This window comes from Pantherophis guttatus, chromosome 5, assembly GCF_059756535.1.
Source record: "Pantherophis guttatus breed Tessera chromosome 5, ASM5975653v1, whole genome shotgun sequence".
Classification (NCBI taxonomy): domain Eukaryota; kingdom Metazoa; phylum Chordata; class Lepidosauria; order Squamata; family Colubridae; genus Pantherophis; species Pantherophis guttatus.
Genome location: NC_142067.1, coordinates 5,620,001 through 5,634,214, shown reverse-complemented (window position 1 = coordinate 5,634,214; position 14,214 = coordinate 5,620,001). Strand labels below are relative to the sequence as shown.

At 40.0% G+C, this 14,214-nt stretch overlaps 1 protein-coding gene across 13 annotated transcripts in view; it reads left to right on the top strand.

Annotated features, from left to right (window-relative positions):
* The window catches only part of TENM4 (teneurin transmembrane protein 4), a 626,114-nt gene that overhangs the window by 484,313 nt on the left and 127,587 nt on the right, over positions 1-14,214 (top strand). For 7 of the 13 annotated variants that reach the window (XM_087895778.1, XM_087895776.1, XM_087895774.1 and 4 more), the window contains 3 exons: positions 2,074-2,244; positions 7,725-7,942; positions 9,062-9,272. In XM_087895778.1, coding sequence (XP_087751904.1) covers positions 2,074-2,244; positions 7,725-7,942; positions 9,062-9,272 — 600 coding nt within the window. The remainder of the gene's footprint in view (positions 1-2,073; positions 2,245-7,724; positions 7,943-9,061; positions 9,273-14,214) is intronic. The other 6 variants (XM_087895779.1, XM_087895775.1, XM_087895773.1 and 3 more) reach the window with 2 other exon arrangements.

Below are 14,214 nucleotides of genomic sequence, written 5' to 3'. Positions count from 1 at the left end.
GTTGGGGCCCTAAGGAGCCCAGATGGGGAGGCCAGGAGTAGCTGGGAGGGGAGGAGCGAGTAGAGGCCATCGAGGCACCCCTCGATATGAGTGACATCAAGTGGACCACGTCCAACCAGTCACATCACCACCTAACCACGCCCAACCAGCTGGTCATTAGGCAGATTGTATTAGTGGTCCGTGGGATCTAAAATTATGAATTTAGTGGTCTCTGAGGTCTGAAAGGTTGGGGATCCCTGATCTAGCCAACCTCTTGAAAACGTTAAGTAGGTTGGGGCTGTTTAGCACCAGAAGAAGTGAAAGAGGGGGCAAGGAAGAGTAGTGAGGCAAGGCACCACGATGTTCAGCCCCAGTTCCCCATTTTCTGAGTGTGTGCACCCCATTTCTCTTCATACAACCTGCCTTGGTAAATGAGGGCCTCTTTAGATAGACCTCAGTAATACAGGAAGCTTGAGATCCTACAAGAACAGCAGATGCTATGGGTAGTGCCTACTCCAAGGTGGGTTAGAAAATCTCAGATTTGTAAGTTAGATGGGCCGATCAAAAAATATCCCACAAAGAAGAGGACAGTCAAACCATTAGCCCATTGTTGGCAAAAGATCATAGATATGTCCTTAAAGGTTGACTCATTGGGGACTTTACAGTCCTCAACTTACAACAGTTCATTTAGTGACCATTCAAAGTTCCAACGGCACTGAAAAAAGTGACTTACGACTGTTTTTCACACATACGACCATTGCAGCATGCCCCATGATCATGTGATTAAAATTCAGATGCTTGACAACTAACTAACTTATGACGGCTGCAGAATCCCGGGGTCACGTGATTAACTTTTGCAACCGTCTGACAAGCAAAATCAATGGGGAAGCTAGATTCACTTAACAACCAGGTTACTAACTTAAAAACAGCAGTGGTTCACTTAACAACTGTGGCAAAAGAGGTCGTAAAATGGAGCAAGATTCACTTAACAGATGTTTCACTTAGCAACAGAAATTTTGGGCTCAGGTGTGGTCATAAATCGAGGACTACAGAGTAGGCACTACTCATAGCATCTGCTATTCTTATAGGATCTCAGCCTTCCTGTATTTACTGAAGGATGATAGGCTAGACCAGGGGTGTCCAACCTTGGCAACTTGTGGACTTGTGGACTTCAATACCCAGAATTCCCCAGCTGAAGTCCACAAATTGCCAAGGTTGGACATCCCTGACTAGACTTTCATAATCTGTGATTGGTTGGTTGGTTGGTTTGATTGGGTTGGTTGGTTGGTTGGTTGGTTGGGTTGATTGATTGGGTGGGTTGGTTGGTTGGTTGGGTTGATTGGTTAGTTGGTTGGTTGGGTTGCTTGATTGGGTGGGTGGGTTGGTTGGTTGGGTTAGTTGGGTTTATTGGTTGGTTGGATTGGTTGGTTGGTTGGGTTGGTTAGTTGGTTGATATCCCACCTTTTAATTCTGGAGAGTAAGGCAATGAATTAAACTCAGTGTCCCTTCTTTCTGCTTTTCCCTCAACTCTCTGGTGAGTTAGGTTGGGCAGAGAGAGAGAGTGATTGGTCCAAGGTCACTTGGGGGGGACCCATAGCTGATTGTCAAATAGAATCCAATCTACTCGCCTCTAAGTCACAGTGGCCGTTGGGTTGATCAAGAATGAATGGCTCTAAATGACATTGTTGGCTTCCCTGATGGAGGATGGACCAAAATCTAGATCTCTCTGCACCTAGTCTTATCAATAAAGCCCACTGGTTGTACTCTAATGAGTTGGAACTGCATTACCTTGAACCCTCCTCCAGATTTTGGCCCAAATAGGGACGAATTCTAGAGGTGGAACGCCCACCTCATCTGGAGACCCAACTTGAGGGATGTTCTCCTAGATACAAACCACCTTTTATCTATCCAATCAAATGCCTTGAAATGCTTCCAAGAGAAATCCTAATGCTGATTATGGAATCCTGAGGGATCAAACGTCTGACCTCGGCCCTGTTTTTTGTTTTTTGTTTCTTTGACATTTCACAATTCTTCTCCGTGAAGAAAATATCTCCCCCACCCCCCAAAGTTGACTTCTCTCATTGCTCACCGCAGCCATGCACCTGTTTGGCCTAAACTGGCACCTGCAGCCGATGGAAGGGCAGATGTTTGAGATCACGGAAGACACAGCCGGCAGTTGGCCAGTGCCAACAGACGTCTCCTTGTATTCCTCAGGGGGCACAGGGTTAGAGTTACCTGAGAGGAAAGGCAAAGGAGCCGGCGAAGGTACGGTTGGTGTGTTTTCCTTGTTGTGTGTCTCACCACCCTCATAACATCATGGCCTTCCCCTCCAGTTGCCACTTCATTCCAGAATTTTCTAGCGCGTACCCACTCACATTCGTCATCTCTCCTTTCTTCCAACACTGACCCAAAACGTGCATTATCACACCACCACAATCCAGTCCAGAGCCATCCATCAAGGGGTGTGTGTGGAAAATATCTCTTTCGTGTGTGTTTGTTTACTGTGTGTTCTTCCAAAATCCTCCTGTCTTCACTGACATGTGTTGAACATTTAAAATAAGTTTGTTTTTAACGCTCCTTGTTTTCTCCCTCCACAGGGATACTAAATGTTGATGTTTCTTGTTTAATTACGCTTCGTTGTTGTTGCCTTCCGTGGTGATTTTGTTGGTAAATGCAGGCCTCACGCCAAAATATGTTTTTTTTTTTAAAGCTCCCTGAAACCACAAGATTCAACGTAATTCGCTAAATTGAGATCAGATTCTGAATGATTCCATTTTGAAAATCAGATGGAAAAAGCTACAGGTGATCCTCCACTTACGATCACCGTTGGGATCAGAAAATTTGACATTAAGTGGTGCAGTCATTAAACGAGGACTTAAATGTGACCACACACCCGATTTTACAAGCTTTTTTTTTTTTTTGCCGTGGTCATTAAGCGATTCGTCACCTGATCACGATTTGTGACGTTTCCTGCCGGCTTCCCCAGTGACTTTGCATTGGGGAAGCTGGATTTGCTTAACGGCCACCTGATTTGCTTCATGACGGCAATGACTCGCTTTACAGCCGTTGTAAAAATGTTCATAAAATCAGGCCCAGTCACGTGGAAAGTTGATTTACGACGACTTCTACTTTCGATTGAACTGAAATTCCACTCCCAGTTGTGGTCATAAGTCGAGGACTACCTGTAGAAGGAAAAGCAAGCACAATTATTTAACTTTTGTGTAAATGTTGTTCATTCTTATCCTTTACCATCCAAGAATACTCCATGCTTTCTAAAAATTTATCCAGCTTCTCAGGAAGCCAAAAAACGTTGCTACTAGTTGAACGTAACTATTCAAAGCCGTGTAAAATCATCCTTTGTTTAGGAAAATTAGCTTGACAATCTACCACAGTATCTCAGGAAAAACTTGTCAGAGGTAAAATCCTGTCTTTCCTTAAAGCTAAACATTGTATACCACAATAAAACTCAGGATTGCTACGAAAGCAGCACAATTTTTCCCCATCAAAGTAAAAAAGTTTGCAAAAATTAAGAACCTTTGTGTGCCATGCTGATAATCTAGCTGATATTTTTCTTTTTTAAAAAAACTGTTCTCAGTTCTCCAAATATTCTGAGTCACAACTAAAATGTGTAGAAATCAATTGTGACTTCAGAACTTTATGTAAAATAAATAAAATAAATAACTTTATTGTCATTGTACGTGTATACACAGTATACTCATACAACGAAATTCACTTAACACCCAAAGACCAGGTCCAACACACGTAACAATCCCCAAACACACTCCCACCCACCACAATTCCCCACCCCCAAACCACCCAAACATCCACACAACAGACCAAGTCATGCTGTCCAACAGCTCACTGATGGTGGCCCTTTAGTTGAGTGCAATTATAGCTCTGGGATAAAAACTATTTGGAAAACGTGTGGTCCGAGTTTTAATTGTTCTGTATCTTCTGCCAGAAGGCAACAGTCCAAAAAGATTGTAAGCAGGATGGGAAGAGTCTCTGAGAATGTTATGCAACTTTCTCAAACAGCGAGATTCGAAGATGTCTTCCAGGGCTGGTAGCTGGAGTCCGATGATATTCTGGGCAGTTTTAATGATTCTCTGTAGAGCTTTTATGTCCGCTACAGAGCTGCTCCCATGCCATGCAAGAATGCCGTATGTCAGGACACTCTCAATGGTGCTGCGATAGAAGGACAGAAGTAGATGCTGAGATAGATTTATCTTCCTGAGCATTCTCAGGAAGTACAGCCTCTTCTTCACAAGTATGTTAGCATTTATAGTCCATGAGAGGTCCTTTGAGATATAAATGCCCAGAAATTTAAAACTACCCACCCTCTCCACCTCCTCACCATTTATGTACAATGGTAAACGTACATCTCTCTTCCTCCTGAAGTCAATTATAAATTCTTTAGTTTTTGTGGTGTTAAGTGTGAGATTATTTTCATTACATCACAATGTCAGCCCTTGTACTTCCTTCCTGTAAGCAGACTCATTGTTCTTCTTAACGAACCCCACCACTCTTGTGTCATCCGCAAATTTAATAATTGCGTCTACAAATGTAGATAGCAATCACATGTACAGAAATATCCCAATTATATCCATTACAACTGTCATAAGTACAAGTCAGTTGCCAAGCTTTTGAATTTTGATCACGTGACTATGGGGATGCTGCAACGGCGGTAAGTGTGGGGGAAAAAACAGCCATAAGTCACTTTTTTCAATGATATCGCCACTTCAAATGTTCACTGAACGAACTGCTATAAAGCTGAGGACTTGATTTCTGAGTCTTACATGTTTGAAAGGTGAATTTTAAAAATTGCTTATTTTAGTGTGGGTGAAATGAGACTTCCATTATTAGATGTTTTTGGAGCAGAGTTTTCAATGGTTGCCTGTGCAAATTCCACTCTCTGTACAGAAAGCTATCTCTTTCAGTTGGATGTACATATATCCGCAAATACCACCCATATTTTAAATAAACTTAACACCAAAGCAGTTAATCTGTCCACGGGAGTGGGGGGTGGGTGGGTGGGATTTGTGTTAACTTCCTAACAGATGGAATCACTTAAGTTTTAAGTAGACTTTTACTGTCTGGAATATTTTTAAAAAAATACGTTAGGGCTGCAAGAATCTACTCCCCATCAAAATTCTTGCCATTAAACAGAGTATTGTCAGGGAATTTGGCTGCATAAAAAAAGACTGCGGCTGGAGGGAGAACATTTTAATTCTTTATTCTCCAAATACCATTTCCGTTTATGTTTCAAAAAGGAAGGGAAGAAAATGGCAGGCAGAAAATGACTCCAACTTGGCACCAGTTTAGAGCGGTTTTCCTCAACCTTGGTGTGGAATGGAATGGAATGGAATGGAATGGAATATAGGAATAGGAATAGGAATAGAGTAGAGTAGAGTGGAGTGGAATGGAATGGAATGGAATGGAATGGAATAATAGTGGAATGAATAGAATAGAATAGAATAGAATAGAATAGAATAGAATAGAATAGAATAGAATAGAATAGAATAGAATAGAATAGAATAGAATAGAATAGAATAGAATATGGGGATAGGATAGAATAGGATAAGAATGGAATGGAATAGAGTAGAGTAGAGTAGAATAGAGTTTTATATAGAAATAGAATAGAGTAGAATAGAATAGAATATAGGAATAGAATAGAATAGAATAGGAATAGAATAGAATAGAATAGAATAGAATAGAATAGAATAGAATAGAATAGAATAGAATAGAATAGAATAACAGAGTTGGAAGGGACCTTGGAGGTCTTCTAGTCCAACCCCCAGCTTAGGCAGGAAACCCTACACCATTTCAGACAAATGGTTATCCAACATCTTCTTAAAAACTTCCAGTGTTGGAGCATTTACAACTTCTGGAGGCAAGTTGTTTCACTGATTAATTGTTCATTCATTAATTAATAACCTTAATTGTCAAGAAATTTCTCCTTAGTTCTAGTTTGGTGGTGAAGTGGTGTGGACTTCAATTCCCAGAATTCCCCTACCAACATGGATGGATGGATGGATGGATGGATGGATGGATGGATGGATGGATGGATGGATGGGGAATTCTGGGAGTTGAAGTCCACTCCTCTTGAAGTTGCCATGGTTGAGAAATACCGATTTAGATGTTTAGGATACCTTTCTGTATCTCTGAAATTCAGGGATAAATGGCCATCCCTATGAACTCAAAAATAGACATCTACTAATAGATAAGTGCAAAGCTGTAGCAAATATCAGAAAAACTCACCAAATTGCGGAAATGCATGAATAATTTTAAAAAGGAGGATTCCAAAATTGCCCAGTGAGGCCTAGTACTCTCAGTGGGGAGACAAACAGATTTATTTTTACTTGCAGGTAGTCCTCAACTTATAACAGTTCATATAGTGACTGTTTGAAGGTACAACGACACCGAAAAAAAGTGATTCATAACCCTTTTTCAGACTTATGACCACTGCAGCATTCCCATAGTCACGTGATTAAAATTCAAATGCATGGCAACTGACTCATATTTATGACGGTTGCAGTGTCCTCAGCAAAATCAACAGGGAAGCCAGATTCACTTAACAACTGTGTTACTAATTTAACAACCGAAGTGATTCACTTAACACCTGTGGCAAGAAAGGCCGTAAATTGGGGCTCTTAACAACTTTCTCCCTCAGCCACAGAAATTTTGGGCCCCGTTGTGGTCATATGTCGAGGACTACCTGTATCAAATTTACAAGACACTGAGCAGCTTGCAACATAATAAAACATGGAATTAAAAACGATTATAAATTCAGCACCAGATTAAATTATAAGAGATTAAAATGAATTAAAAACACCCACAGTGATGATGTGGCTTTTCTGTTACTACACCAGCAGTGGTAGTGTAGATAGAGAGTGGTTGTAAGAGAAGAGTAAAGTAGCCTTAAACTCTTCAAAACACTGTTTTAAATTTGGGAGGAAAATTTAATAATGAGAAGATTCAAAGGCTGCAAAGGGTTACAAAGAAAGGTTTTAACTATTAACTTTATCTGTGTGTCCCTCTCCTTTCTGGTTTTTAATTTCACATTTTCCTACTTTTTCAATAACCACAGACAGATACACACACAGAAGGAAAGACATTTAACTGTAATTGTCTGAATAGGTTCTTTTCTATTTTTCTTTCTGAAAAGATATAAAGATATTTTCCTAGATAAAGACTATGAGACATCAATAATAATAATAATAATAATAATAATAATAATAATAATAATAATAATAATAATAATAATAATAATAATAGTATTTACGATGCATTTTTTAATGTTCAGTTGACTGAGTTTCATGTTTAATGAATAAAGTAAATAATAATAATAAGTCAATGATATTTGTGATACATTTTTAAATGCTCAGTGAATAAAAGTAAATAATAATAACAATAACAATAACAATAATAATAAAAGCAGTAACAATCAATTGAAGAGAGCCTTAATACATATTTCTACCTTCCTCGTTCCTGAAAAAAGGACCATCAAAATGACAGCAGAGGAAAGTTCCTTAACAAAAAAAAAAATTAGTACGAAACATTTTTAAAAAATTAATCTTGATAATAAAAATTCCAAAGGAATAGAAGATTGGAAATTTGTGGTTCCCGCCTCTCAGATTGGAGTGGGGGGAAAAATAATGTCTTGATTGTCCAAAGAGGAGATAATTTTTCAATTAAGAGAACCTTCATTTAACCTAAGATTTTATTTTTATTTTCCTATATTTCAGCAGGAAAGCCCAGTACGTTTTTTCCCGAAGACAGTTTTATAGACACCGGGGAGATCGATGTCGGCCGACGGGTTACACAGAAGATCCCTCCCAGCATATTTTGGAGATCTCAGGTGTTCATCGACCATCCTGTACATTTGAAATTTAATGTTTCGTTGGGGAAATCAGCTCTGGTTGGGATTTATGGACGAAAAGGACTCCCGCCTTCGCACACCCAGGTGAGGCGTATTCTGAGGAGATCTGACCAATGCAAATAAAACTAAAATGATTACTGCTCGTGCTTTGAACGTAGGACGCAATACAGGTAGTCCTTGACTTACAACCAGGGGTGGTGGTGTGACACAGGCCCAAGTAGGTAGTATTAGACGCAAACAGTTCCAAAACAAACAGACTTTATTAGAACAGCTGAGAATTAACTCATTCTCAGTGTAGTCCAAACTAAATTAAAACAAATTCTTCAGTCTAATCACCAACCTTGGTATAATTAGGCAAACAGCCAAAGGCTTTTTTTGGCAAAAGTTCAGAAGCAGAAGACGCTGACCAGGGATAAGTGCAGCAAGACAAGAACAAGTCTATCAACGTTGTTTTCCGATAAAGAGCCCCAGAACTGTTAATGGTCTTTTAAGCCTTATGGAAGGGGCCAATCATCTCCTGGCCTTACTCCTGAGTCATCCTCTTTGCTGTAGCTGCTCTTGCCTTCTGGCAGCTCTTCTCATACGTGCACTAGGAACAGGCTCCTCCTGTTCCTCTGCCTCTCTGTTGTCAGCCTCTGGAGGCTCCGGAGTCTGCACATCATTCCCCGATGGCCCTGGCCCCATCTCTGCCTCTGACGCAGAGTCCTCATCCGGGCCTTCCCCAGCCTCCAGGACTGGACCCTGTTCTACCTCAACCTCATCGCTGTCCGACTCTTTTGCCAGCTCCTCAGGCTGCTGGCGGACCACAACAGGTGGGATTCAGTCAGTCCGGATCGTAAAGTCGTAAAGCGGGTCAACCCATGTAACCTACCTGATTATAGGTCTGTTGCAGCCATCATTGAACGAACGGGGGTTGTTTAACACATACAGTCATTAAGTGAACATGATAGTCATTAAGTAAATCCATTGTTTACTATGGGCCAATTTGGCTGAAAACCAGAAGTAAATTCCAGGGTTGGCGGGGGTTTTTGTTTTTTTTTTGCCACGATGCAAACTGGTAGTAAAGGTAAGTAGAACCCACCCCAGATGGTTACTAATCGAATTATTGTTAAGTCAAGGACTATCTGTAACCAGGACCTGAAATTATTTGGGTGGGTCTCTATTTCAACACATGTGTTCTTCCCATTTGTGTGTGTTTTTCAGTTTGACTTTGTCGAGCTGCTGGACGGACGGAGGCTTCTGAGTCAGGAAGCTAGGAATCTGGAAGGACCACAACGGCAGCAAAAGAGCTTTGTGCCACCGGCCAGCCATGAGACGGGATTCATTCAGTATTTGGATTCTGGAATGTGGCACCTGGCTTTTTACAACGATGGAAAAGAATCCGAGTTAGTCTCCTTTCTCACCACCACTGTTGGTAAGGGCATCTTATTTATTTATTTATTTTAATTAATTTTACAACAGCACAACACAACATACAAAACACAAACACACAATCTGTGTTTCTTTTTATATATCAGCTTCGTTCCTCTTACTTTCTACATTGCCCATTTTTCTCATCCTTTATTATCTTTATCTTTATCGTCCCTTTATTTCTAGTTTTATTCATTTATAGTATTTTACACATTTGTCACATCATTTATTCATTTTTACTTTCCCTAATCTCGAGCCAATCGTACCACTTAGTCCATACTGGATAATATTCTGTATCTTCCTTTTTTTTAATTTATTTCGTTAATTTATCCATTTATCTGCACAGTCCAGGATTTTCTTAATTATTTCTTCCTTCTCTTGGTACCTTTTCATTTTTCCAGGACTATGCATAGACTATCCTTGCCGCTGTAATTATATGCAAAATCAAATATCTAATTTCTTTACTGTAAAAACATCTCTGGTTTCAAGTCCACATTGTAACCAATTATCTCTTCTATCCAACTTCTAATTTTAGCTCAATATTTTTTCGCCTTAGGACATGTCCACCAGAGATGGTAATATGTTCCGGGGACTTTTTTTTACATTTCCAACAATTTGGAGAGTTGTTAGGAAACATTTTAGCAAGCTGTCCTGGTGTAAAATGCCATCTGTAGAACATTTTTAACTGGTTTTCCTTGAATGCCGTTGATAGAGTCAATTTAATGTTTATTTCCCATAATTTTTCCCCAAAATTATGGCTACAATATAGAATTGGAGAAATGGGAAAAATTAAGGGCATCAGAGAGTACCAAGGATCCCGCGCAGTGGTGTGTTTCAAAATTTTTTACTACTGGTTCTGTGGGTGTGGCTTGGTGGGCGTGGCATGGCTTGGTGGGCGTGGCAGGGGAAGGATACTGTAAAATCTTCATTCTCACCCCAATCCAGGGGAAAGTTACCACAAAATCCCTATTTCCTCCTGATCAGCTGGGACTCGGGAGGCAGAAAATAGATGGGGGCGGGCCCAGTCAGAATTTTTACTACCGGTTCTCCGGACTACTCAAAATTTCCTCTACCGGTTCTCCAGAACTGGTCAGAACCTGCTGAAACCCACCTCTGACCCCGCGTCTATGATTTTCAGCTGGCTCAATTTATTTTATTTTTTATTTCCAATTTCTATACCACCCTTCTCTCTGAGGACTCAGGGCGGTGTACAGCCAGAATTAAAAACATGCAATACAAATATTAAAAAAACAATGAAAATATATATAAATTTGGCCCCAAAATTAAAAATCACAACCAATTAAAACATTTAAAAATTTCTTCTTAAGCCAGCCCGGCTTGCTGGAAAAAATGGGTTTTAAGGGCACGGCGGAATGAACCAGATCCTAACTCTGGATCCACAAAAGAATGTTTGCTCTCTTCAACCCTTGAAATAACCACACAACTAAGGAGAACCATAGCTAATTAACATAGAATAACAGGTTGGAAGAGAGCTTAGAGGTCTTCTAGTCCAACCCACTTCTGAAGCCGGAAACCCTATACCACTTCATAGAAATGGCTGTCCAATCTCTTCTTGAAACCCTCCAGTGATGGAGCATCCACAGTTTCTGGAGGGAAGCTGATTAATTGTTCTCACTGACAGGAAATTTGTTCTTATTTTTTGGTTGGATGTTGGGGGATGAAAAGAAGTATCTTAACTGAATATTTAATGCCAAATAATATGGACTGCATTTTCAAAATGGCTGCATCTCCACACCGTCCTTCTCTTCCCAATAAATCTATCCGTGCCGGACATTTTTCAGTTTGAAGGGTTAAGCTTGCAACTGGATTGACCAAATACTGTTCTTAGAATGGTTGACATTGAAATACGGTGTCTTCTTTTGGCTATCTAGGAATTCACACTTAATCCAAGAATTTCTTAAGAGTTGCAATATATTGTGGTTTGGCCACTACTCTCAGTGGTCAATTTTCTTTTTCACTGGATTGAAACCTGAGTATGTTGTTATTGGAAGAAGCCTCATTTGATTATTGTGTTCATTTTGATATAGCTTATTTCTTTTTCTCTTTTTTAATTTTTTTTTTTAAATTAAAATTTAAATAGCTTATTTCTTTTAAAACAAAACATTACTAAATAGCAGGAGAGGATCTCATTAAAATCACATAGGTTAACCCTCTCTACATCGGCTGTATATTTCGAGACAACTAACTATGTTGAATAACTGCTAATCCACCTTGCTGTAATACATAGACTTTTCTATCAAAATTTACACAAAGTTCCCAACCACGGGGATTGTTTAATGGTCTAATTTTTTTTTCCCCCAGATTGCCAAACGATACTTCGTTGTGAGAGTGACATTTCTCCTTCTTCCCCAAGCAGCTTTAGTGTTGAGTCTCAGCTGTATTCAATAACTACCTGAGAGCCATTGGCTGTAATTTGTCTTGGCAGGTTAATTAAAAGTCTAGTTCTTATTAAAGCAAAGTCATTAAGGGATGCCATATAGCATTTATTTATCCGTTTATTACTTACCCTGAGAGTTGATTTAATCTCTGGTTAAAATGCAGCGATAGTATAGGTAACCCTCGACTTATGGCTGTTTGTTTAGTGACCGTTCAGAGTTATAATGGCATTGACAAAAGTGACTGTTGTTCACACTGCTTGTTACACAATCAAAATTTGGACGTTGTTAACACTTGCAGAATTTGGATGCTAGGATTGTTGCAGTGTCCTGGGGTCATGTGAACTAAAGGGGAAGCCAGATTCACTTAACAACCACGTTACTAATTTAGCAGTCGCAGTGGTTCACCTAACAACTGTGGCAAAGAAGGTCGTAAACAGAGGTGGTATTCAGCCGGTTCGGTTGGGTTGGCTGTGGAATTCTGGGAATTGTAGTCCATATACCTACCTGGAAATTGTTGAGGTGTGAGATCCTTATTTCCAGACCTGGGTGTTGTTCTATGCTGAACAATAAAATAAAAATGTATAGTTTGTCCTATCTTTAACCACCTTTGAGTGAGACCACCTTTGAGTGTTACGCACCACTTAAAACAGTGTTTTTCAACTTTAGCAAATTTAAGTTGGGTGGACTTCAACTCCCAGAATTCCTCAGCCAGCTATGCTGAGGAAATTCATGCTCAGATTCACCAGGATGAGGAAGGTCCCTAGATATATTTTGTTGCCTTTTATTAGAATAAAGACAAGAGATCAAGTCCTGCGCATTTTAACACAAGATTGAAAATGGGCAATGCAGATATAACTGTTCTGAAAGAGATTGCTATTAGAATTCTGCATAAAAGATTAGATTATATTAGATTTATTAAATTTGTATACCACCTTTCTCCCGAAGGACTCAGGGCGGTAAACAGCCAAGATTAAAATGCATACAATATAAAAATTAAAATAAATTAAAACAGAATTAGATCAGTTTGGCTTCCCCAAATTTTAAAACCCTTTACCCATAAAATAACCCATTAAAATTTTAAGCCAGCCCAGCTTGCTGAAATAAGAAGGTCTTCAAAGCTCAGCGGAAAGTACGGAGGTCCGGGATCAGTCGTATTCCTAGGGGTAGCTCGTTCCAGAGGGCGGGTGCCCCCACAGAGAAGGCTCTCCCCCTGGGGGTCGTCAGTTGACATTGCTTGACCAATGGCACCCTGAGGAGGCCCTCTCTGTGAGAGCGTATTGGCCGGTGGGAGGTTATCGATGGCAGAAGGTAGTCTCGTAAATACCCGGGCCCTAAGCCATGGAGCGCCTTAAAGATGAGAACCAGTACCTTGAAGTGCAAGGTACGAGTTCTCTTTGATCTGATGGATAATTTAGAGTTGGTTTATGTGTAGAGACAGAAGACATTATACTTATTTTTCAGAAAGACACAGATCTTTTTCAAAAGTAGACTCAAGAAAGTAGCAGAATGAATTTAGCTATATTCTCACCCAGAACTGTGAAATTCAGCAATTTAGACCAGTGTTTCTCTGTTTTGATGACTCTAAGAAAAGTGGACTTCAACTCCCAGAATTCCCCAGCTGGAATGCTTAAACATCTTAAAAGCTCCGAGACTCATTCATAAACCTTCCACATCTTCCCCCCTTTACTCTTGACTCTTGATGGATCTCTCTAACAAATAAAGTCACCAATAAACTAATAAAGAGGGGTTTTTTTCCTCCAAAGAGCAAAACTGAGAACATTTACCTTCCTTCTTCAAGTGACCTCTCCTGAACTTCTTGACACCTGAAAATTTACAGTGGGCCATAACCATTTTCGGCCAAACTGTTACAAAGGGGCTAATATACATTTGGCAGGAAACACAAGGAAGAAGCAACAGAGGAATGGCTTCTCCTCATAATAAGTCCTTTCCATTCCCTGTCCTTGCAAATTATAGCAAAGGAAGAACAAGGTCTCTCCCTCTCTATATCTCTCCCCCACTCCCTCTCTCTCATTCTCTCTGTGTCTCTCTCTCGTTTTGTCTCTTTTTGTCTTTCTCTTTTTTCTCTCTTTGTCTCTCTTTCCTCTCTCTTTCTCTCTCTTTTGCTCTTTCTGTCTCTCTTTTTCTGTCTCTTTCTCTCTCACTCACTCTCTTTCTCACTCTCTTTTTCTCAATTTTTCTAATTCCCTCTCTCTCTCTCATTATCTCTGTGTCTCTCTCTCACTTTGTCTCTTTCTTTCTTTCTCTCTCTCTCTTTCTTTCTCTCTCTTTCCTCTCCCTTTCTCTGTCTCTCTTTTTCTGTCTCTTTCTCTCTCACTCACTCACTCTCTTTCTCACTTTCTCTTTCTCTCTCTCTCTTTCTCATTGTCTCTTTCTCACACACTTTTTCTAATTCCATCTCCCTCTCTCTCTAATTCTGTCTGTGTCTCACTTTGTCTCTTTCTCTCTCTTTCTCTCTCTCTCTTTCTCTCTCTTTCCTCTCCTTTTCTCTGTCTCTCTTTTGCTCTTTCTCTCTCTTTTTTGCCTCTT